Source organism: Penicillium chrysogenum (genome assembly GCF_028827035.1).
Source record: "Penicillium chrysogenum strain IBT 35668 chromosome Unknown utg000001l_segment0_segment0, whole genome shotgun sequence".
Lineage (NCBI taxonomy): Eukaryota > Fungi > Ascomycota > Eurotiomycetes > Eurotiales > Aspergillaceae > Penicillium > Penicillium chrysogenum.
The window spans coordinates 2,587,096-2,609,507 of NW_026622749.1; the positions used below are offsets into that span (position 1 = coordinate 2,587,096).

At 50.8% G+C, this 22,412-nt stretch overlaps 6 protein-coding genes across 6 annotated transcripts; 2 read left to right on the top strand and 4 right to left on the bottom strand.

Annotated features, from left to right (window-relative positions):
* Positions 1-985: 985 nt before the first annotated feature.
* On the top strand, positions 986-4,982 carry N7489_001044 (inositol polyphosphate kinase KCS1; the record flags this gene model as incomplete). Its single annotated transcript, XM_056706799.1, has 2 exons — positions 986-3,018; positions 3,086-4,982. 2 exons carry the CDS (start codon positions 986-988, stop codon positions 4,980-4,982), a joined length of 3,930 nt encoding a protein of 1,309 aa, XP_056571101.1.
* A 936-nt stretch (positions 4,983-5,918) lies between these two features.
* On the top strand, positions 5,919-7,883 carry N7489_001045 (MFS transporter; the record flags this gene model as incomplete). The annotated part of the gene is made up of 3 exons (XM_056706800.1): positions 5,919-6,169; positions 6,255-7,161; positions 7,215-7,883. The coding sequence occupies 3 exons, from the start codon at positions 5,919-5,921 to the stop codon at positions 7,881-7,883; spliced, it is 1,827 nt and encodes a 608-aa protein (XP_056571102.1).
* Positions 7,884-8,353: 470 nt separating this feature from the next.
* On the bottom strand, positions 8,354-10,412 carry N7489_001046 (uncharacterized protein; the record flags this gene model as incomplete). The annotated part of the gene is made up of 2 exons (XM_056706801.1): positions 8,354-8,464; positions 8,571-10,412. 2 exons carry the CDS (start codon positions 10,410-10,412, stop codon positions 8,354-8,356), a joined length of 1,953 nt encoding a protein of 650 aa, XP_056571103.1.
* Positions 10,413-10,631: 219 nt separating this feature from the next.
* On the bottom strand, positions 10,632-12,125 carry N7489_001047 (GDP-Man:Man(1)GlcNAc(2)-PP-dolichol alpha-1,3-mannosyltransferase; the record flags this gene model as incomplete). Its single annotated transcript, XM_056706802.1, has 2 exons — positions 10,632-11,239; positions 11,297-12,125. 2 exons carry the CDS (start codon positions 12,123-12,125, stop codon positions 10,632-10,634), a joined length of 1,437 nt encoding a protein of 478 aa, XP_056571104.1.
* A 363-nt stretch (positions 12,126-12,488) lies between these two features.
* Positions 12,489-14,414, bottom strand: N7489_001048 (uncharacterized protein; the record flags this gene model as incomplete). The annotated part of the gene is made up of 4 exons (XM_056706803.1): positions 12,489-13,030; positions 13,094-14,009; positions 14,062-14,301; positions 14,349-14,414. The coding sequence occupies 4 exons, from the start codon at positions 14,412-14,414 to the stop codon at positions 12,489-12,491; spliced, it is 1,764 nt and encodes a 587-aa protein (XP_056571105.1).
* Positions 14,415-15,176: 762 nt separating this feature from the next.
* N7489_001049 (uncharacterized protein) lies at positions 15,177-20,666 on the bottom strand (the record flags this gene model as incomplete). Its single annotated transcript, XM_056706804.1, has 4 exons — positions 15,177-19,760; positions 19,819-20,009; positions 20,079-20,402; positions 20,510-20,666. The coding sequence occupies 4 exons, from the start codon at positions 20,664-20,666 to the stop codon at positions 15,177-15,179; spliced, it is 5,256 nt and encodes a 1,751-aa protein (XP_056571106.1).
* Positions 20,667-22,412: the final 1,746 nt, after the last annotated feature.

Sequence of the window (22,412 nt, forward strand, 5' to 3'; positions counted from 1 at the left end):
CTGGGAGCTTAACCCCGGATTAGACTATTATCAAGTATTAATATTATGTTAAATTCTTAAGATGACTACCTTACTCCGTAGAAAGATATTAAGATATTAAGATGTGACCAGTTGAAACCCCCGACACCTATTAGCGATCGACATGGCTGCACACTATGAATTGAGGCAGATGATTGGCAGATCATGCAAGATAATCAAAATGAAGATATCAAATTGAATTTATCGAATGGAATAGTTATCTCAATGAATCTTTAGGTAAGGAACCTATAATATCCATTATGATATCTCTAATAGGTACTCCGTATTTATCCCATCCAATACATGACATCTGTTATTATCCCCCTTACAATATAGAAAAAGATTCATCGGAGAAAGCTCTGTAAGACGTTGCACAATAGACTACATTATGTAGAAGCTGTCGTAGAATACCTAGGTAAGTGAAGAAAGAGGCAAACTCCCCCCGCTCAAACTTGTTTTATCACACAAATTCTCTTTCTCTCTTTCTCTTCCTTCTCTTCTCTTCTCTCGTCTCTCTCTTCATCTCTATTTTCAACAAATCTTCAATATCTCCTTTTTATCCTTGTTTTTTTTTTAATCTTTTTTTCAACTTTTCTATTTCCCTGAAAATCGGATCCACTCAAGGGCGGTGACGATCCAAGGGCTCCTCAAACTTCCCTCCATCAAATTCCCTTTTCCCTTACTCCCCTTGACTCTTTTGCTTCCCCGGCATTCCGACCGATTTGCGGCTTTTTGCTAGCCTGTAAGATCTCTCTGTGCCCCAACGTGCCCACAAACTCCTTCCCCACTCCCTTCCCTTGAATATCCCCCCCATAGAATTCCCAAGGTTCTTCTGACGGCCTATCTTTTCTTCCAGTTCTAGGCATCTCACTTAGTCTTAAAATCCTCTTTTTTTAAACTTACGCTCCAACCACTCCGGTTTCCGTTTCCATACCATCCCGTCCTGCGCTTGACCAATGTCATCCCCATGTCAAACTCGCCGTCCGTTCCCGAAGATACCTTGCCTAGTCCCCTGGTGACACCTGCTACACCTGCCCAACATGATTGCTCCAATACCCATGAGGTTAGCCCACGTCACCACTTACAGTCCCATCTGTCTCAGGGGTCTGGGGAGGTTCCTTCACCGTCGCGCGCTGAATCCCCCACCGCCCATTCCTGGTCTCAGCCCGCCTCCCGATTATTCCCTCTAAAAAGGACCGCAACCACGCCTCCGGAGAATACCGCGCACTCGGATATTGTCCACAGACCTCAGCTGTCAGAACGTGACAGTATTTTCGCTACTCATTACCTTCCCTCAGATAGCGCCGCCAATACCCCACAATTACCCCCCGAAAAGACCTTGGGCAATGAATGCCAGGTCAACTTGATCCCTAGCCTCGATGATGCATCCGTGTCTCCAAGTGCATTCTCCAAGGTCTCTCCCCACCGTTTTAACGTCGACCCTTCCCGCATGGAAGTTGACGTCCACAGAAACTCTCCATTGCGTTCCTCTACCCTCTTTTCATCCACCGATCTCCCCCGCTTGTCTCTCCTGCGCGCATCGACCTCGCCGACTGACCCAAAGAAAACAGAGGTAGAGACGGGGCAGGCTCATCTAGAATCTCAGCGGTACAAGGTGGCATCGGATAACGCAGGTACGAAACCCAGTTGGTTTCAAGGCACTTTACCTGAACGGAATCTCTTCCCGCCTCTAGATGATGTCTCTCGCACCTCCCATCCTTTGACCATCTCATCTTCTGGCGAGGGCCCTCAGGTCAGTCGGGATCTCTTATCCTACAGTCCACAAGAAGAAGCCCCTCAGACCCCTACGGCGCTTGAACGCAGCCCCAGCAGAGGTCGGCGTGGCCGAGTGGACAGCTCAATTGAAGCCAATTTGACAAACGCGGAGCCGGCTTCTAATGTGCGCAGCCGTAAGTCTAGCCATTACCTGGGCCTTTTCAAAGAAAACACAGCTTCTTCACCGGATCGCAAACGACGGGAGGATCGCGGCCGACCACAAGATGAGACGTTGCAGTCGAGGGATCGCATAATGGATTATGAACAAGAATCGCATCGTTCAGACGAAACTTTGCTTCGTAAAAGCATATCGCTCTCCGCACTTGGTGACGCTCCGTCTATTCAACCTCCTCCTCCGTCTGAGACCCCCCAGACCATACATGATGATGAGCCATCCAAGCGTCGCCCAACAGCGTTGCCTCGCAGCTTGCTAGAGGAGATCCGAAACTTTCATCTCACACCTGGCGGTAGACATGGGTCTTCTTTCTCAAAAAGCATTCCTACTCAATATTCAGAGCGCAGCCGTGACTACTTCCAGAAGAATATTCATGCCGAGGTATCTCCGTCCGACTCTTTCGAGGAAGAAGAGCGCGAATCAGGGCAATTTGCGGTTGAGGAGGAGGAGAATGAGCAGATCTCTTCTGCTGTTTACTTCCCCCACGAGCGTACAGTGCCTGATGAGGTTGATGGGCTACACAATTTTCCCGATGATGTGCAGCCAGGTCAGCTGGCGGCTGCGGAGAAAGATCACGAGCTGATGTTAGTACCCTCTGAGCGTAGCCATTCTCCCGAAAAGGAAATCAGCCATGTGGATATATCCTTTCGATCTAAGAATGAAAGTAAGATCCTTTCTGGCGATATCCATTCTCCACGAGAGAACGTGCCAGACAAGCCCTTGAGTACCATCTCTGAATACAGTGATTCAATCTACGAATCTGAAGTCGAAGCTCAATCAGCAGATGAAAGTTTACAATCTGCCGACGAAACAGAAACCCCGACTGCCACGCCGACCCAGCGTTCCCGTCTTCTGTCTCGGCCCAAACCTCCGCCACCGGGGCCTCTCGGTGCCGTGGAATTGAAGCCCTATCGACATCAGGTTGGTGGGCACACAACTGTTTTCCGATTTTCCAGACGCGCTGTATGCAAGCAGCTAAACAACCGGGAGAATGAGTTCTACGAACGCATTGAACTGAGGCACCCAGATATGTTGGTGTTTCTTCCAAAGTATGTGAAATCAATTCTATGGAAAGCAGACTGTTATCAATGTAACAAATACTAATATTCTGGTCAGATACATCGGAGTGCTGAATGTCACCTTCTCGAAGACATCCAAGCGTAAGGATCAGATTGATACTGCCGATGGAATACTTCCAGAGGCGCCACCCGCCAATGGAACCTCTGCGGTCAGCTCTCAGCTTCACGAGGCGGCAGAACCGCAAGAACCACAGCGGATTTTTAGCCAGTCCCAAGTCACAGGTGTCATCCCCAAGGTCATTCTGGAGAACAATCGCCACATAATTCCTGCGGATCTTTTTACCCACCAGCAGCGACCACGGACAGCAGATGCTTCAATAAACCGCGCACGGTCCGTTGACGGCCTTAGGGGTATGTCAGCGGAGTCAGATACATCGGCTTTGAGCAAGCGGGCTAAGATCTGGGGCGCCACGACCGTCAATCTCAAGCTTCAGGAGCAGGTTCTCCGCGAGGTATTCAGCCCTCCAGCCATTCACCATCACAGACGGCGTGCTCGTGGTCATGTCCATCTGCCAAGAGCCAATTCCGACATGCCCGCCACTGGCCACCGCCGAGAGAACCTGTCAGAAGACCATACAGCTAGCAATCGACGACCAGTCCCTGGGCCGATCGAAGCTCTGAAGACAGACGCGATTGACATAAAGACGCCGCCTAGTGAAGGCCCCGCTCTTTCATCGTCGGCTTCGACTGCCCTAGACGCCAATCAGAACCGCCTAGAGAAGATCCGGACCGAAGAGGAGCCTAACCGAGCGAGTTCGCTTTCTCGGGCTCCTCACACAAGACGGCGGCACTCTGGGAGTGGTCTGCGGAGACGTGGCAGCATGGACTCTCGCAACAATGGAGAGCTCATGTTCTTCGATGACGACGATTATGGCGCTGACAAGGAGGATGAGATTTTCGCCATGGAAGCCGATACCTCAATGTCAAATACTTCTTCCACTGCGAAACGGTCAGTTTCACCAGTATCTGAAAGTAACTCGGCCAATGGTTACCGCCCAACTGAAGGTTTTGCTCCCGGTAGAACTTCCGATCCATCCCGCTTCAGACCACAAGCACCCGTCAACACCGTCTTGCCCAGCAACCCCAAAGAGGCACAGCTGAGAAAGGACGAAAGAGTGCAGTTCTTCCTCCTCCTTGAGGATCTAACAGCTGGTATGAATAAACCATGCGTGCTGGATTTGAAGATGGGCACCCGACAGTATGGTATCGAGGCGAACGAGAAGAAGAAGAAATCTCAGCGACGGAAATGCCAGTCCACTACGTCGCAGCAGCTTGGTGTGCGGCTTTGTGGAATGCAGGCTTGGAACGTCAAGAAGCAGGAGTACATCTTTGAAGACAAGTATTTCGGACGAGATTTGAAATCTGGTCGTGAGTTCCAGGATGCGCTCACTCGGTTCCTTTACGACGGCCTTAGCTATGCCAGTGTTGCCAAAAAGATCCCCGTTATTCTGGAGAAATTAGCTTTGTTAGAGCACATGATTCGACGGCTGGAGCGCTACCGCCTCTATGCTAGCAGTCTCTTGATTCTTTATGACGGAGAACCGCAATATCAACCCCAGCAGGGGCCACCTCGTTCTGGCGAAGCGACACCACTCAAACATGGAGCCTCCGAAGACGGCCAGAGCAAACTGAACGTTCAACTGAAGATCGTTGACTTCGCTAATTGCGTTACTGGCGAGGACGAACTTCCTCCAGATACACCATGCCCGCCTCACACCCCACACGACATTGATCGTGGATACCTGCGTGGCCTTCGTACACTCCGTATGTATTTCCAGCGGATCATGAAAGAGGTCAGTCTGGACGAATTTGTGGAACGCGGTGAAGGTGAAGCCATCGCTTTGGGCTCTCAACCTGCGGCTCGTGAGAGACCTTCTGCTCAGTACTGGGATGAGAGCATGATGGAAACAGACGCGGGCGAAGTCAGTTTCTAGTTCCTTTTCCCCTCCTTTTCGCCTTTTGCTTTTTTGTTTTGTTTTCATCATGTCGGCCCACTGCCGATACGTGGCGTTCGGAGGATAGACCCTTCCAAATCGGAATGCCAGCATTCATATGCACCAGTGCCTGATCCCACCTGATCGACACTACGAAATAACGACCCGGCCCTTCAATGGGCGCTTCTATGATCCCCGTCAACGCTTGGATGCATTTAGAGTCGTTTGAGGTTTTTATTTTTGCGTTTATTTTTGCTTTTTTTTGTTTTGTCTCACGAGAGCCTTGTCTTTCTTCTTGGGCGTGTATCAGTTTCCTTTCTCGGTCTTGTTTTATTGATATTGATAATACCCCCAATGTCTCCAAATCCCTTTTTTTTCGGTCTGTCTCCTGCATGGGTTGTTATCCTATGATCTTACCTGTACATGAATATCCTATTTTCATCTCTAGATGGCGAAATCCCCTTCATTTCCACTATTTCACAATGTATCCCTTTCTAGTCACGTCATCAAGGTTATAGGCAGTAGGTATACTGTAATGAGTCACGTGAGATGACTCCAACTCTCTCCACTCTCTCCGCTCTTCCCCCTCAGCTTGCCTTGACGGCTATGCCTTTTGGGAAACATATACATTATCTTGTATCTCAATAGTGCCACTGTGGACATTAGTCTTTATGGTCAAAAGCCGCATTCCAATGACGTAGCGAGCATTGAACAACACAACCTCGGAATCCACCCAGCTGACACCGCTCCCCGCCCTTGAAGCTCCATCATACGGACGATTGGGCTCAGCATATCAGATCCGCCAAATCGTGAACCCCACATACTTCAATCTCAAACGCCTTCCCGCCTCTCATACCTATCTATACCACCTACTCATCCCGCCCCCCAGCAAATAGTCGGTTACACAGTCTACCTCAGCCGGTGCGGAGAAGCACCATGACAATCGATAAGCGCGATTTCGACGCAAATCGCCCGCTCCTCCAGGATATCGATGCAGAACATGATACAGCCGACCGAAGCGCAGAGCGATCACGCCGACATTCACGGAGTTCCGGTAATGACGGACTCCCTCGGAGTGATGATGGGCTATTGAGCGATGTCGTCGAGGAGATTGTCGAGCGGGACAGACAGAAGATGCAGAAGGAGGTTACGCGAGTGCTTAGCTTTGGCTGGGGTGTTGTTACTTGGTATGGAAATCCTCCTCTCTACTGTCATATTTACGACAAGATCTGAATTAGGCCCTAGAAGCTGACTTATATTGGTGTCTTGCAGTTTGGGAGCTGGCAGTATTACTGCTTTCTCTTTGTATGGCCATCTACTCCTTACCCGACTGCATTACTCGCAGCTGCAGGTCAATGCCGTTTCCATTGCCGCGGAAATCGCAATGTACCTTCCCGTGCCCTTGTTCGGCTACCTGTGTGATCGGTACAGCCCGTCACCACTAGCTATGTTCTCGGGACTGGTTTTTGGCGTCGGGTATCTCCTCGCTGCATTCACGTATAGAAGCGGCCCGCCTGTTGCTGCGGGCGGGTCTGGGTGGCCGTTTTGGGTGATGATCGTGGCGTTTATCTCCATTGGTATGGGGACTAGCTGCATGTATCTAGCAGCCGTTGCGACATGCGCCAAGAACTTCGGCAGGGGAAAGCACAAGGGTATTATGCTTGCTGTTCCTATTGCCGCGTTTGGTCTCAGTGGTATGTGGCAGAGCCAGCTCGGGACGTATCTGTTCTATGAACCTCTCGAGGATGGGAGTCATGGCGATCTCGACGTTTACAAATACTTCGTCTTTCTGGCCCTGCTGTTGCTAGGAATTGGGATCATCGGTACCTTTGCATTGCGCATCGTGGAGGATGATGACAAGTACATTGATGAGACGGTTGAAGAGCTAGAGCGCAGTGGACTGCTGGAGGAGAGTGATTTCTTCCAGCCTCGGAATGAAATCAGACAAGCGGCTGAGTACGGCACGTTCTCTGGTGCCTTTGACGAGGAGCAGTCAGCCCTGTCCGATGAAGAGCGCGAGCAACAAAGACTAGAGAAGGAACGCGAAGAAGAAGAGCGCCGGAAAAAGAACTGGCTGCTCAACTATGAAACCCGCGTCTTCCTCCAAGACCACACCATGTGGTGGCTGGCCGCAGGCTTTTTCTTGGTCACCGGCCCCGGCGAATCGTACATCAACAACGTGAGTTCGCCCAAAAAAGCCAACACCACATATAACTAACCTGTCCAAAACAGTTGGGTACAATCATCCCAACCCTCACACCTCAATCATATCCCACAGATGCATCACCTCCGGCCGGATCCCCGTCAACCCACGTCACAACCATAGCCCTAACCTCGACCATCGCCCGCCTCCTAACAGGCTCACTTTCCGACTTCTTCGCACCACCAGCGACACACCTCTTCCCTCCAATCCCCGAAGGAGCCCGACACACACACCCCACATCCCCTTCATCCTCCCGCCTCACTCTATCCCGCATGACCTTCCTTATCCCCTCAGCCTTCCTCCTCTCCCTGGGCTACCTCCTCCTCGCCTCCCCTCTCCCACTAGCATACCCAGGCATCTTCAACCTGACGACCGCGCTGATTGGCTTCGGGTACGGCGGCGCTTTCTCCCTCGCGCCTATCATCATCTCTGTCGTCTGGGGCGTCGAGAACTTCGCCACGAACTGGGGTATCGTTGCCATGATGCCCGCGGCTGGTGCCGCGCTCTGGGGTATTGTCTACTCGGCCGCTTATCAGAATGCCGTAGATCGCGGTGACGGCGGCTTGTCTGATGGTCAGTGCCGTGGGTGGCGTTGCTATGGGTTCTGGGCTGTTGGCTGCACGGTTAGTGTTTGGGTTGCTGTTTTGGTTTGGTTGGCTGCTTGGAGGGGGTGGAAGAGGAGGGGCGTTGTTGTTTAGTTGATTGGTGTTTGCTTCTAAGATGATCTGATCTTTTTGATATCTGCGTTTCATATGGGCGTTAATGGGTTTGGTTCCATACATGGATTTGGTTTAGCATTTGCATATAGCTAGGCAGTTTTCATTATTTCGGTTTCTATCACACATCGATGTTCGAATACGATAGTTGTACAGGGAAAGCAGACGCAATCGCTGTGGTTTCAGTTGGAAAACTACTTGCTTGGACTACTTTGTACCAACCATCCAGTCGATGCCCCATAAGACAACAGGAAATCTATCTCCTTTGCAGTACAATATCCAATTCTCCAGCCGGAGACGAGGGATGGTATTAGAAGCCCAACTACTCGGACAAGTAACCAAAAGGTAACCCGACGCGCCAAATGGATGCAATATCCAGAATGCAAAGCTACGCTCTGCGGTAGCTGGGCTAAAAATGGCAATCATAACCAAAATTACGGACAAAAACAAACCTAAATGTCCGTTGAACTCGGATCGAGTCCAGTGAACACTTTGTACAGCCGCCTACTAGCAGCAGGACCGATGCGCGCGTTCGTCAGGGAGCCGTTTTTGTTCGCGGATTTCTTATGGAATGCAGTCAGCAAGAGATTCAGACTCCGACAGAAACAAAAGTGAAGCCAGAACAGATACAAAACAAACCCAGTATAGAAATCGAAAAGAAAAACCTACCTTGATATCCTCCAGCATCATAGCGCCATGCATCCGCATTCCACGAGTCAAATCCACAACACTGGGATACTTGCTCGCAATCCCGTAAGCCATAGGAGCCGTCACGCGATTGACCTCCTGGATCATCTTGATAAAAGTATCCTGCTTATCGGCGCCGGTTTTCACCTGTCCGGTATCCATACAGAAAGCAGCATTGTGAGCTTCCTGTCGTTCACGACGGTACGGGACTGTCGAGATATGTTCGGTGAAATTTTTAATCCACTCCGCTGAATCGGCTGGCGTGGTCGTGTGGTGGATAAGACAGGAATGCGTGACCTGGAGTTCGAGGAGAGCATCTTCGACAGTCTCGTCGTCGACGAGGGGCGTGGCGTCGGGCTTTTTCTTTTTCCGGGCCCTGCGAGCTGTGGCTTGTTCTTCTGGTGCGGTTGTTTCGGCGAGTTGGCGGAGGACTTCGGCTTGGAAGGCTCTGTTGCGTGCGTTTGTGCTTTTGCGCATTAGAGCCGTCAGACCTTCAATTAGGTAGATGGGTTTGCAGTCCGGGTAGGCGCTTTTTATTCGGAGGACGTGGATTTCTAGAGTGTCTCTTTCTTGGTCCTCGTCGTCTGCTGGCGGAGTTATCATGTTGATGAACTCTTGCGCTGGTAGCAGACACAGCACGTGGTCTTCGTTTTGGATGAAGGATGGACAGGGCTCCCAGTGGCGTAGGGTTTTGTTGTACGTGGCATTCATTTTGCGACGCCATTTGACTATGTTCGGAATTGCGCTTGTGAAGAATGTGTGTTGGACGGCGAGTCGTTTCATGAACTCGACGGTTTGAGTGCCGACGCTGCTGTCCTCGAGGGATGTGGCCATGTCGATGATCATCTCTGGTGTAGAATCCTTTTTGTTCACTTTTAGCTTGTTGACGCTCGCGATATCGGCAGCTCGTTGTTTCTCTTTCGCTTTTTCCTCTTTGAGCTTCAGCTTGCGCTCCTTCTCGAGCTCGCGTTCCCTTTCTCGCTGCAGCTTTGCCTCTTCGCGTGCTTTGGCTTTTGCTTCCTTGTCAGCAGTAGTAGCCTTGCTTGTCTTCTTTGTTGTCTTCCGCGGTGCTACTGGCTCATCAATGTCGTCGTCGGAGAGGACCTCTGCAGCCGTAGATTTCAAGCTGGCATCTTTCTGTTTTCGAGTACCAGACTTTGTTTTGGCGCCCGAAGTATGCTCCTCGCCAAGGCGAGATAATAGACGAGCAGTGGACTCGGAGAAAATAGGATTCGAGACAGTCGGTTTCTTCAGCAGGTCAGAAAACCCCGGGAGAGCAATCGGATCGCTGAATTCATCAATATCGCTACGCCCACGCAAACTCGAGGATGGAGGTTTCATGGGGTCCGACAATACGTCATCGTCAAGCGCAATAATATCCCGGGTTGAAAGATTCGGTTTCCGCGATGAAGGCTTTGGCAAAGGAGCCGGGGCCGAAGAGGTAAATACAATTGGATCCGACTCTTCAACATGCGACCGTGATGGGTTCTTCTCCGCCGCGGCTTTTGCTGGCGGCAGATCAAAGTCATCATCTGAGATCGAGAACCAGGGCTCCGCCGCAGAAGCTGAAGCTCGAGGTTCGTTTGGCGTGGTACTTTTTCGCAGAGATGAAGTGTCTTCATCGCTCACTCGCCGTTTCTTCGCAGGCTTGTCGAAGACATCTTCATAGTCGAACAGGGATGTGTCGAACGGGTCTGACGAAATCGTATTGAGCTGGTGGGGTGGACGTCGCGACGGGAGTTCGGCTGGCTGTTGCACATTTGGGGGCTGGGACTTTGGTGGATGAGGAGGATCGGAGGATAGGAGATCTATTATTTCGGGCATGTTGGGAGATCCCAATGCCACCAGGGCCGGCGATTAAGGATAATGATCAATTGATAGAGGGGGACGCGACGTCACCGCGAACAAAACACGAGGTCATGTGACTGGTATGTGTGGTGAAGTTGGGGTAGACAATGTTCAGTGCGAGAGACGGGGGAAGTGGTGTGACTTTTGAGGGAGTAGATTAATGTAAAGTACACGGATTTAATGTCTGACTATGGATTATAGCGCTCGAAGTAAAACTGCAGCCATCACTGCAAGAACAGCCCCAACCAGAGTGAGAATGACAAAGACCTGCTGCCACCCATTGAATGGTCTTCTTTCACCTTTAAGCATGGTAGCGATCTCTTCTTCTAGCCTATCGCCCATCGCGGTGAGTGAGAATTCCTGCTGCGCCCTGTTCTTGCCAGCAAGAGCCATGCGTTGAAGATCCTCCTGATTCAATCCGTATAGTACCTTGTCCATTACAGCAGTCCACTCCTCATCTGCGTGAGCATCCCGGAGCCAGCCCGTTTCGCCCTCGACAATCGTCTCCAGTGGACCACCAGTATTAGATGCTAGTACTGGGAGACCAACGCGCATTGCTTCAACGGGCACAATACCAAAGTGTTCGTTGATTGGTGTGTAGAGAAGGAGCTTCGATTGCGCCAAAAGGGTATCTTTGAATGCGGTTGGAACAGAAAGAAGGAAGAGGACATCAATGTCATCGGGGATTGAAAGTGCAGATACGACTGTCTTGGAGGTTGCGGTTTTCAACCCGAGACTGGTCGCGAGCTCATCCAGCTCTTGGTGGTAATGAACATTCTCGTGGACACGATTGTCGTAACCGCCTGCAAGATACCACGTTAGGATCTGTACAAATCGCAAATTCCTGCAGAAATCCTTACCAGCAATCACCAGCCGCGTCCCTTTCCTCCTCTCCGCTCCTAGTCCATTATAAGCGCGAATCGCCAACGCCATATCCTTCTTGCGCTCGAAGCGATTGATGCTGAGCAGGATCTTCTTCCCACCCCAGAGGGGGTCTTCATCCGCTTTCTCAGGCATCGATACCCCGGGATCCATATCGACACACGGATAGACAACCTCCACATCACCCAATCGGTCCGAGCCAAAGACATCACGCACGACCCCGCGGGAGAACTTAGAGTTCGCAACAACCCGATCTGATGCGCTCATCGCCCAGCCTTCAAACCAATCAAACGGGAACCGGTACAGCACCTTCGCCAAGCGAAGAAGCGAACCGCCCTCATCTCGGCGGGCGAGCAATTGATCCGGGAAATGACAATAGAACAGAATGCGCTGCCGTCGGGAATGGCGCGGGCGGGCGAAAGACTTCAAAAATGGCACGCAGGCTGGCAACTGGTCCACAATGAAGATATCGTCTCGGTCCTCCTCGGTGGTTGTAGTAGCTGTCTCCCTTGTGTCAAGTTCACCTAGTAGTGACACGGTAAGATGTAGCTGGCGCAGCGCAGCCATGAGGATGTGAAGTCGGCCGCAGATATGGGCGGGGAAGAGGGTGTTTCCGCGCACGCGGACGTCCAGCGTGCCATCGCGCGCCTCGTCGAAGCAGTGCGCCTTATCGCGGTGGGAGGTGTAGATCGTTACGCGGTGGCCTCGGTTCTGAAGGGCTAGGGCGACGTCGATTATTAGGCGCTCGGCACCTCCGATGCCCAGATCCGGGTGGATTATTGTCACATTGGACCGTTGGAGGCCCATGGTGATTCGCTTTTAGAGCTTGGGGATTGGAGCTGTTGCGACAAGCTTAAAGACACGTGGGGTATACGCGTCATGTGATGCGACTATGTCACAGTCGGGTGTTATCTCGCCAATTTAATTCATCCTTTTGTCTAATATTTTGGCTCATTGCAACGGCCAATACCTACAACATAGTCTCTTGAATTGTGGTGTTCTTAAGACCGTGGTGACCTTAGTGTTGTCAACGGACTATCTTGACTAGACGGCAATATCAAGTTGCTATTAATTGAAGTCTTCGATGCAAAACAGTTAAGGACAATGTAGAATTATATTACCAGGATAGTTCAGCAAGAGCAGTATGACGCTCGGATTATCTGTTTGCTCTCAAGAGGTACCATGAATCCGATAGAAGACAGCACACAAGATATAAAACACAGCGGCGAATACCGACATCGAGCAAATTTCAATCGAAGCAAGCAAGTAACTCTCTGGCAATTGACCTCGCAACAGGACGACGAACGCATTAAGCATAAAAAACGCAATGTTGACCAGGTGCAGGAACCTTTGGAACCGTAAAGGCATATGGGACAGATCTAGTTCAATTGTCAATGAGAATAGAACAACCCCCCAAATACCAACCAATGCAATGGCAATAGGTATATAGAACGTTTGCAACCCATCTAGGAGGTTGGCTGTGTTGCTCGCCAAGCAAATGAGGATCAACATAAGAACGCACATGAGCATAAAATAAAGTATTACTGCGCCGATAGTTTGGACATGGCCATCCAAGTTGTTGTTGGGATCATCTGGCCTCCTAGAGGTTCCATGCGTAGATGAAGTATTTGGATTCATTGATTGGGAGCCAACGTGGGGCAATTCATAAATATGATGACCGCAGCTTGTGACTATCCCAGGCTGTTCGTCATCTAGTCATATCCCGTTAGCATCTCTGTGTCAAATATTTGGAGCATTGAAAGTGCAGGGTGTACCATGAGTGAAGTACTTGACGATCGTGATCAGAGGCGCAAGCAGTAAAACGACCGCCACGACCTGTCCAAACCCCCAGCCGGCTTCTCTCTCATCGGAGTCCTGTAGCATTCTAAATCGTGACAGCCTACCGCCTTCATACACGGGCTGTTGAGTGATGTTTAGGACGCCGAAAAGACGGACGGTACCCCAAATAAACCCGGCTACTAGCCAGCACATCTTGTTCACTGTCAGATGGGAGAGAAAAATGATTAGACAAGGTACACCCACCTCTACAAACATCGAGGACCACCCATCTAGGAATAGATGTGTCACGAAAAGGGTCGTTAGCAGAGGACGGTAGAAAAGCGTACGTTTCAGGCTCCTGTGGGAGCTACCCAAGCAGCACCAAGTGAAAGCGGTGCTTAACAAGCGGCGGGCTTGTATGCTGAGCCTAGCTCTAGATTTTCCCCAGACACCGACGGAGATGGTCTTATGCAATCTGATTATACGGGCCACAAACCCGAATACCACTAACAGTATCGAGAAGACCATTGCGTAGTATGTCACGGTTGATCTCGTACTGGAGCTTGGATGGCACATCGCGGGTCTAATAACATTAAATGCCGTGTTCTTGTGGATGGAGTAGAAACTGTCCAAGGAAGTCCAATCATATCCGCCCGTGAAAGAGAGCGCCACAGTCAGCAGTATGACCAGAACAGCCATACAAAGCAGTCTCCATATGCGCTGCATCGAATGATTGTACAGATGGTTTCGGAGAAGTGTCAGACAGGCCAAATGCGTAAGACTGGAAAACCAGGCCAGGTCGACGATAACCATCCAGTGGAAGGACGAAAGGCCCTGGGGAAGTTGTGTATATCCGCTTATGAGTATCGAGAGTCCAGTTACAATTTGGAGGTCACTCATTGCAAGGATGCACTATAGTATGTCAGTTAAGTCAGTTTCGGCTCAAACCAAAGCGTATCTATACCTCAGTAAAGCCTTTCCCAACTTGGGAATTAACGCGGACCTTGCGAGCGCCCATCAACCGCTTAGGTATACGTCGCACGGTCCGCAGGATTATTGTGTCTATTGGGTTGGGGCGAAATGACTGGTTTAAAGGGTAATCTGTCTTCCTAAAGGGATCCAGAGCTGGCTCGTAGACCACGAAGAAGTGTATGATAATGAGAAGCACCGCAATACCGGCAGTTGCGACATAGTTTGCGATAACCTAGGGATGAATTAGTTGATGGTCCTAGTAATCATCTGGTGACATACCCCTTTACCAGTGATGTCCGGGTCTACCGATATGGGAGGTTGCGGTCCGGAGCAGTTGTAGGGCATTTCTCAAAAGTAAGAGAGGCTGAAATGCAGCAACCTTGAGGCTCTGTTTGTTTTGTTTAAATTTGCCTTGACCACGTGGCTTAGAATGTCGATCTCTAAATCTCCGCACAGCTTATACAACATTACACCTATTCCCGAGGATTAAGAATTAACTTATCAAATTTGTACTCTACAGTCTGAGGGAGACAGGAAATAATCCGATATTGAAAACTTCATTGACAAGAATGCGCGAAAAAAGCAACTCGATATGAACGAGTGAACATCCATATGAGATTCAAGAGATCAAAGCGAGTGCTGACAGGATTCCCCCGATTGCGACACAGAGATTCAACGCAAATGAACCTGGAAACAGCCGACGGAATGTACAATATCGAGGATATTCAGCGTAGGGACAATAAAAAAGGTCGATAAAAAGATCTACCAGTCATGAGGGATTCATGAGTGCAAGTAGAAAAGAAGAGGGAATATGTGAAGAACGAGGTCGGGAAAGGGGGGGATGTTAGGGCTTGAACAAGGTATTGACGGAATTGACGGGAAAGTGACAAGAAACGTGAAAGCTCATAATACAGGGAAATGGGTGAACTGATTGGAATCAATAAAATAAGGGGGTATGGAACAAAGGACGAAGTAAAGAAGAAATGAAGAGTAACAGAGAAGATAAAAAGTGTACAACCAGAGGAAAACGATAGAGACAGGTGAGAATGCGATTGCTTTTGTTGCTGGGAAAGCTCAAGCGCTCGAGCAATATCAGAGTCAAAACGCCTAGAAGCAGTTGAGTGTGCTCTTCTTCTTTTTCTTGTTGAGGGCGATCATACGCTCTTCGAGTTGAGCGCGGGCAGCCTCCGCTTCACGGCGGGCATTGCGCTCCTCTTCAACTGTCTGGAGCGACAGACGGGCAGAGTTGCGTTCCTTGCGGAGGGAGGACAGTTCATCCTCGAACTCCCAGGCCTTTTTCTTCCAGGCTTCGCAGTCAGCCTTGACCTTGGTGCTCTGCGTTTCAAGGTCGCCCAGAGCCTCCTCTAAGGTGGCAGTTAGCTGTTTCTCAGCATACAGGTGCTTCTCGATGGTTCGGATTCGAGCTTCCTGGTCCTCGACCATCTGGATGTTGCACAGCTCTTTGCTGGCATGTCGAGAGCTGGGCGGAGACACACTCGAGGCGCCGTTGGAGTGAGAGGCAATGGTAGGGAGGGGAGGGAGTGGGATCGCCGGTGGAGGCGAGGGGAGAGAGGCAGCGGAAGAGCTCTTGCGGAGGTTGGATGTGAGAGAGCTGCTGCGGTCGTGCGAGGCATCGGCGGTACCGGAGTTCTTGATTTGAAGCTCAAGCTGTTCGATACGCACTTGGTAAGTCTCGATGTCCCCTTCGTAGATAACAATCTTGGCCTTGGCATCTTCCAGGGCCTGGTCACGTTCCTGCTGAATGACGGACAGGCGGTTGTGATGCTGATCGAAGCTGTTCGTAATTTGCTCCTCCAGCTCCTCCACGAGACGCACACTCTTCTGCTTCTCGATCGTAATCTCCTCAACCAGGGCTTCCTTCTTCTTGACTTGCTCGTCCTTCTGACGAAGAGTGTCCTCCAATGTAGCCACCAAGAGAGCCAGCTCATTAACCTTCGCGTCCTGGACGTTGTGTTTGTTGGTTACCTCGTCCAGACGGCTCTCGGCGTCCGCATTGGCCTCCAGCTGCTTCCGAAGATCTTCATTGGTGCCCATAAGTTCAGCATACTTCTCGGAGAAGTGCTGCTTCTGGGCCAGAACATCTTGGATCTGATCTGTCAGGTTGTCGGCTGAGACCTCGGAGTTGAGGAGTGCCGACACAGCCTTGAGCAGTTTGACCAACTCATCACGCGACTCGGCAATATCTTTCTGCAAAGTCGCCATGGACTGTTCATGCTCGGCATCCTTCTCGCCGAGACGAGCATCGTACTCGGCCTGGACAGCGGCCTTAGTCCGCTCCTCCAACTCAGCCAGCTCACGCTTGTGAGATTCCTGGAGAGTATCCAGCTTATTATTGTGAGAATCAACAACCGATTTGTGAGTAGAGATTTCCTGCTCGAGCTCGGCCATCCGAGAAGAAAGACTCAAGTCGACAGCGCCAGCATTGGCCCCTTCCTCGGTAGTGGTTTGTGAAGCCAGTTGCTCCCGGGCATCGGCGTGGGACTTCTCCAGACTAGCAATCGTCGCAAGCTGAGTAGCAATAGTAGACTTGTGATCCGCGATATCCTTCATCAGGTTATCTACGAGGTCCTGCTGCTCGGCGCGGCCACCCTCAAGCTCTTGAGCAGCGACTTCTTTCTCAGTAGAGCCGGAATCGGCGGCAGCACGCTCAGAGCGCATAGCAGCAACCGAAGCCAAAGCACCCTCCAGCTCGGCAAGAGTACTAGCGAGCTGAGACTCAGAGGACTGCAGGGACTCCAAAGCACTCTTGTGCTTGCTTTGCCATTCCGTGAGCTCTCCCTGCAGAGCACCGATCTTCTGCTCCTGCTCCTCAGCACCGGCGTCCATTGCCCGGGTAGCACTTTCTTGGGACTTCAAAAGACCCTTCAAAGTATCGATCTCGGCCAACAGCTCCTTTTGGCGGGATTCGTGGGCGTCTCGAAGGTGCTCGATCTGTCTTTCCTGGGAGACGACTTGGTCGCGCAGTTGTGATACCAGAGCCATGTCCACAGGCGAGGCACCTTGCAAACTCGACCGTTCTCTGGTCAGGCCAGAGATAATAGTCGCTTTCATCTCCATTTCTTTCTTAACGCCCTGGTTCTCAGCTTCAAGGGACTGGAGGCGCTCCATACGGCTTTGCAACTCGTGCATGATTTGATCCATGTGATAGTCAAAGTTATGCATCGCGTCCGGCTTCTCAGCAAACTCCTCGGACGCAAGGAGGCGGAGACCAGTAAGGGCGCGGGTGGCACGGTCAACTCCTGACAGAAGGTTCTGGCTAGTCATGCGGCGGAGCATTTTGAAACCGGGAGTTGCAGGGGGTGAGCTCGACTTGGCGCGCTGGGCCTCGGCTTTCAGCTTCTCGACCAGTGCAAGAATCTGCTCATGCTCGGTTTGCAGCTCCGTGTATTTCTGGGTCATGAGTTCAGCACTCTCTTGGTGCTCGGCGAGCATCTTGCGCATGTTCTCAGACTCTTCAGAGTCCACCTGGCGGGCCGACAGCACATGCGGGGTTGAGGGCGTGGATGAAATTGCCTTCGATCCATCCTCAAAGGATGCGCGCAAAGTGGATGGCTCCCCGGCCGAGGATAATTCCGAAGAGAGTGATTGCGAGAATGAGTGTTGTGCTCCAGACTTCGAGGTCGGAGTGCCTCCATTTCCTAAAAAAGTCACCGGGCGCGGCGAAAGTTCGTTTTGGACACTGGGCGCTGGGTGGCGGGCCTCGTCAATCTTGTCCTGGCGAAGCTCTTCAAGGGCCTTGAGTGCCTGCTCGTACTTGGATTCGAGGTTCTCAAAGTCATTAATGGTGTTCTCATGCTGCAGACGCAGGTCGAGAAGCTCCTGGGTGACGGTCTCAAGCTTATCGGCAACAAACTTGGACTGGGCGGGGCTTGCGATGGGGTCCTCACGAAGAGCCTCCGAGCGACGTGCCTCCAGCTTGCTGGTCGCGGTTTCAAGGACCTTCAAGTCCTCATTCGTCTCCTGCTCGACTTCTCCAATGGACTCAAGCTCTGCGTCCAGGGTCGGCTCGAGAAGATCCTCATCTGATTCCGGAATGGCTGTCTCAACTGCCTCGCTGAGTACGTCCAGAGAGGGCGTGTGTCCATGAGCGGTCGGCATATCTCTGGGCTGGTGATAGTGTGGGTAGTCCATGCCGTTGGCACCATCGTGCCTATCCCGACCATCTTGGTGGTCCAGCTCGCTGAGTAGACGGTCTAGCTGCCCGAGGCCCCGCTGGCGCTCAATAACATGTTCCAGACGCATCACCTCGCGCTGCATAAGTTCCATGTCCTGATCGCCCTCCGCAAGTCGCTCTTCAAGCGTCGAGATGTATTCCTCGCAGCTGGCTTCACTATCGCGAGCGCGGCTCAATTCCTTGCGCAGTTCGGCAACAATGGCAGCGTGCTTCTCTTCGCCTGTAGAGTGGCCATCAAGCCTAGACTCCAGTTCGTGGAGGTAGGTCTCGGTGTTGGTTTCCCGCTCCTGCATCTTGTAGACACGGGCCTGAAGTTGGTCCTTGATAGCCTCGATATAGGCGCACTTGGTCTCGCGCTCGAGTAGATCAGTCTCCGTGGTAGCGAGGGAGGCGCGTGTCTCAGAGAGTGAAGCCTCCAGGCTCTGAATGGTCTTCTCGTACTCCAAAACCATCTGCTCCACGGACTCGGCAAAGGACTTGGATCGCTGCATCCTCTCAACCGAGTTCTTTCCGATCTCGGAGGTAGCGTCATCCATTTCGCCGTTGGGGGCTGGTGGCTCTGACTCCGAATCAGTGGCCATATTCGAAATCAACTTGGCGTGGCGCTGGCTAAGGGAATTGTAGCTTTCTTGGACGTCCAGCAACTGATTCTGCAGATGCTTTTCACGTTCGTTCTTGCGTTCACTTCGTTCGGTTGGTCCTCCTTCACGTCGCTCAGACCCTTCGGAGTTGCGGATCTGTAGGCGCAAGAAAGAAATCTCGGATTTGAGTCGCTCAATCAATGCTTGCTTGTCGCCTTCGTCGGCAATTTGCTGAATGTGAGGTTTGCTCTGAATGGCTCTGGCGCGCTGGGCATATGATATTGTGTTTAGAGTCTCGCTCATGTGGAAGTCGGCGGGGGTCACACAAGCAATCATGTACGTGTAGGCGGTTCCACCGAGCGAATCTTGGAGCAGCCGGGTAAGCTTGGAATCACGGTACGAGACGTGAGACCCGTGTTGACGTGAAGAGAGCTGCGAGATGACCTTGCCGAGCGCAGCCAAACCGGCGTTAATAGAGATACCCTCCTTCGCACGTTCTCCGGAGGCGCCTGTGTTCTTCAGGCGCTCGCTACCCGCTAGATCCACAAAGTGCAGTTTGCTATCGACAGTAACTGATTCCCCAGAGTGGAACGTGTCGACTGGCATCGACATGCGCTTCTCCTTAACGGGGCTCGGAGTCGCTTGGGCTTGTGAAGACTTGCGCTGCACAAGGTTCAGACTGAATACAGCATGTGAGCGAGATGATTTCGCGTTGATTGCCGTGGAGTCCGTTTGACGAATGGCGGAGCCAAAGTTCAAGGCACCAATCAGATCGTCGAATGAGTTGATGTTCACCTGATGCAGGCCCGTCAGGATAATACGACCCTTCGTATCTTCGCGTATCGTAACGTTGCTGCGGTCGTTTGCGGGCGTCGACTCCGGAAGGAGCAAATCTCTCAGCTGTTCGTTATAGATCTGTAGATGGTTAGAACAATGTAGAACGCGTGAGCATTTTCCTCGGATAAAAGCGCACCTCCACGTATGTAGCCTTCAGCTGCCAGTTCTTTTCCTTCTCCTGGTGTAGCTTGCCGAAGGTTGCAGCGGAAGTCATTGAATATCGTTGTGGTGTTCGGAGGCCAGTAGTTGGATGCGAGGCATTACGATTATGTTTTGACGGTCCTTCTAATTTATCGAACAAGACCTGGGCAGCACGGGGGATGATACCTAAATCAAGATGAACATATGCAGTTAGTCCCTGAGTTTCATGGCTAAACAAGCATGTTTGAAACTCACCCATATTCTCCATGTTACTCTGCTCAGTGGGCCCCGAAGTACCCATTGTAAAGGACTTTCCCGCGCCAGACTGGCCATATGCCATAATTGACACATTGTATCCCTGAACGAATGAGTCGACACTGTCACTGACATATTCCCAGACCCCTTCCTGTTCGGTGGTTTCTGGGAATACACGATCGAATACAAATAGTTTGCGCCCAGCGGCCACATCGACGGCCAGACTGTTTGGCGCGGTAACTGTCACGATGGACTTCTGGAATCTCTGAGGAATCAATTCATAGCCCGGATCGGTCGGTTTCAGCGGTGGTCGGACACGGACAGCTGCGCAAAGTCAGTTATGAATTTAGATGCCAGCTAATGCTGTGTATTCTCAATTGCAGGTCCTGGGTAACCCTAGAACGGGGCAATCAGGGGAAAAATCCACATACCAACTTTAACTGCAGTCTTTCCATCCTCATCCGATGCACGGATTCCACCTTGCCTGCTGCTCATGCTTAAACGACTGGCACTACGCGGAGTTCGCATGACAGCATTGATGGGGCGCGGGGGTGCGCCTGTAGGCGATCCTGGCGGTGAGACTGTCATATCTCTCTCCCCGAAGAGACCACACCAGGTGGAATAGAAATAAAAAGAATTCGATGTGCTAATCGATAGCGATCGAAGTCATGAAGCGCAGAATAGGGAGGTGTCTAGAAATGTGGAGATTCCAAAATGTCAGCTGTTTTCTTTTCTAGTATCGATAAGAAATCAACCAACAATGAAGACGCGTACCTGTTACTCCCGGCAGTCCTCTCTGCAACGTTGTACAGGAGAAAGGAGGGAGATAAAAATATTCATGGAAATTGGAAAGATGGAAAGATGGAGAAACACCGTGCACGGGGCTCAGAATAGTTTAGCGTTTTAATTTTAAGATGAAGGAGGATTGCAAAGGCGGAAGAGCTCCTTTTTTGGTTCAGGGGGTTGACATTCGATATCCCATTGGAATTGGTACTCTGTACCATGGTTCATTAGCATTTCTTTATTAGTTTCCTTGGTATATGGTACATCCATCAATGATACCTATAGGGGGCTTAGTTATATAACATGTACAACATACCTACATACTAAAGCAGAAATACTCCGACCATATGGTTCAATAGTCTGATGGTCTTTATATTGAACTAGTATTCCCTATGGCTTCAATGCTAAAATATATTTTTAAAAAAAAGTCTTGAACCTCCACGTTGCCCGTTCGTTTCAGGTTGGTTTTTTAGCTTCAAGCAGGGTACATTGGGGGGGGCTCTGAAAGGAACTATTCCGTATCCGAGCTCATTTTTCCCTCTCTCTCAATCGCCCATCTTCTGGCCCTTTTGCCGATCCCTGCGTGTTCACTTCCAGATGGAGCCTAATCGGGTCCAAGAACGGGCCAGCCAAGCCAATCCGGAAGTTTCTCTTGGAACCGGGTTCCACTCCAATTGACGGTGCGGAGGCCTCACGAGTCGGGGGCATCGCTTGGTGCTCTCTGTTAAACGGTTTGACTCCGTACTCCGTAGACGTTGTCCTGCAAAATAATGTGTCCAACTTGAACCATTCAGCTGGCGATTTCAGGGGTATCCTACTTCGTCCAATTGGCCCTAATCATCCCGTACCCGAGATATTTAGTCTTCCTCTTTTTCATTCAGGACATTGCATTGAAACATGGGATACGAACATCTCAGATTTGTGTCTTTATTTTTTGACTTTAATTTCTGGATTAAATTGGAAAGGAGGTCCACCACCAGACAAACCGTTGAAGGATCGACGATGGCTTTTTTCTTCAATTTATGGGCTAATGAAATCCATTGCATTGCATTGCATATGCCAGAACCCGAACCCTAACTCCCGCGGATAAGCACCAAACTAATTTCATTGTTTACAACCTGACATGGATGTTTTAAATCCTTCGGTTTCCGTCCATTCTTAAATATTTCTACTATGGGCATAAATCTCCGCCCCCCTTAGAGCAGACAATGGACCCATGCTATAAATACACATCTGCGCCAGCCCTACGACGAAGACCGAGTCAGTCTCTTCGAGTTATTGAAATAGGTATGTATTCAAAGAACACACGTACATCATCGACTAAGCCGATGCCACCTTGATCATATCCACAACACAGAGTCCAGCCCACCAAGGCCATGGATGATCGTCGCATGGACAACCCTCCAATATTTTACTCCGCACAGAGTAGGATACCAGTAGCTGGGGTGACTAAGTAGTCCGCTACTTGGTATTCGGCTGATCCTCTTCACAGTGATAGTCAAGAGAGGACCATAGGCGTTATTGATGCCATGCAGCTGCACCAGCGCAACA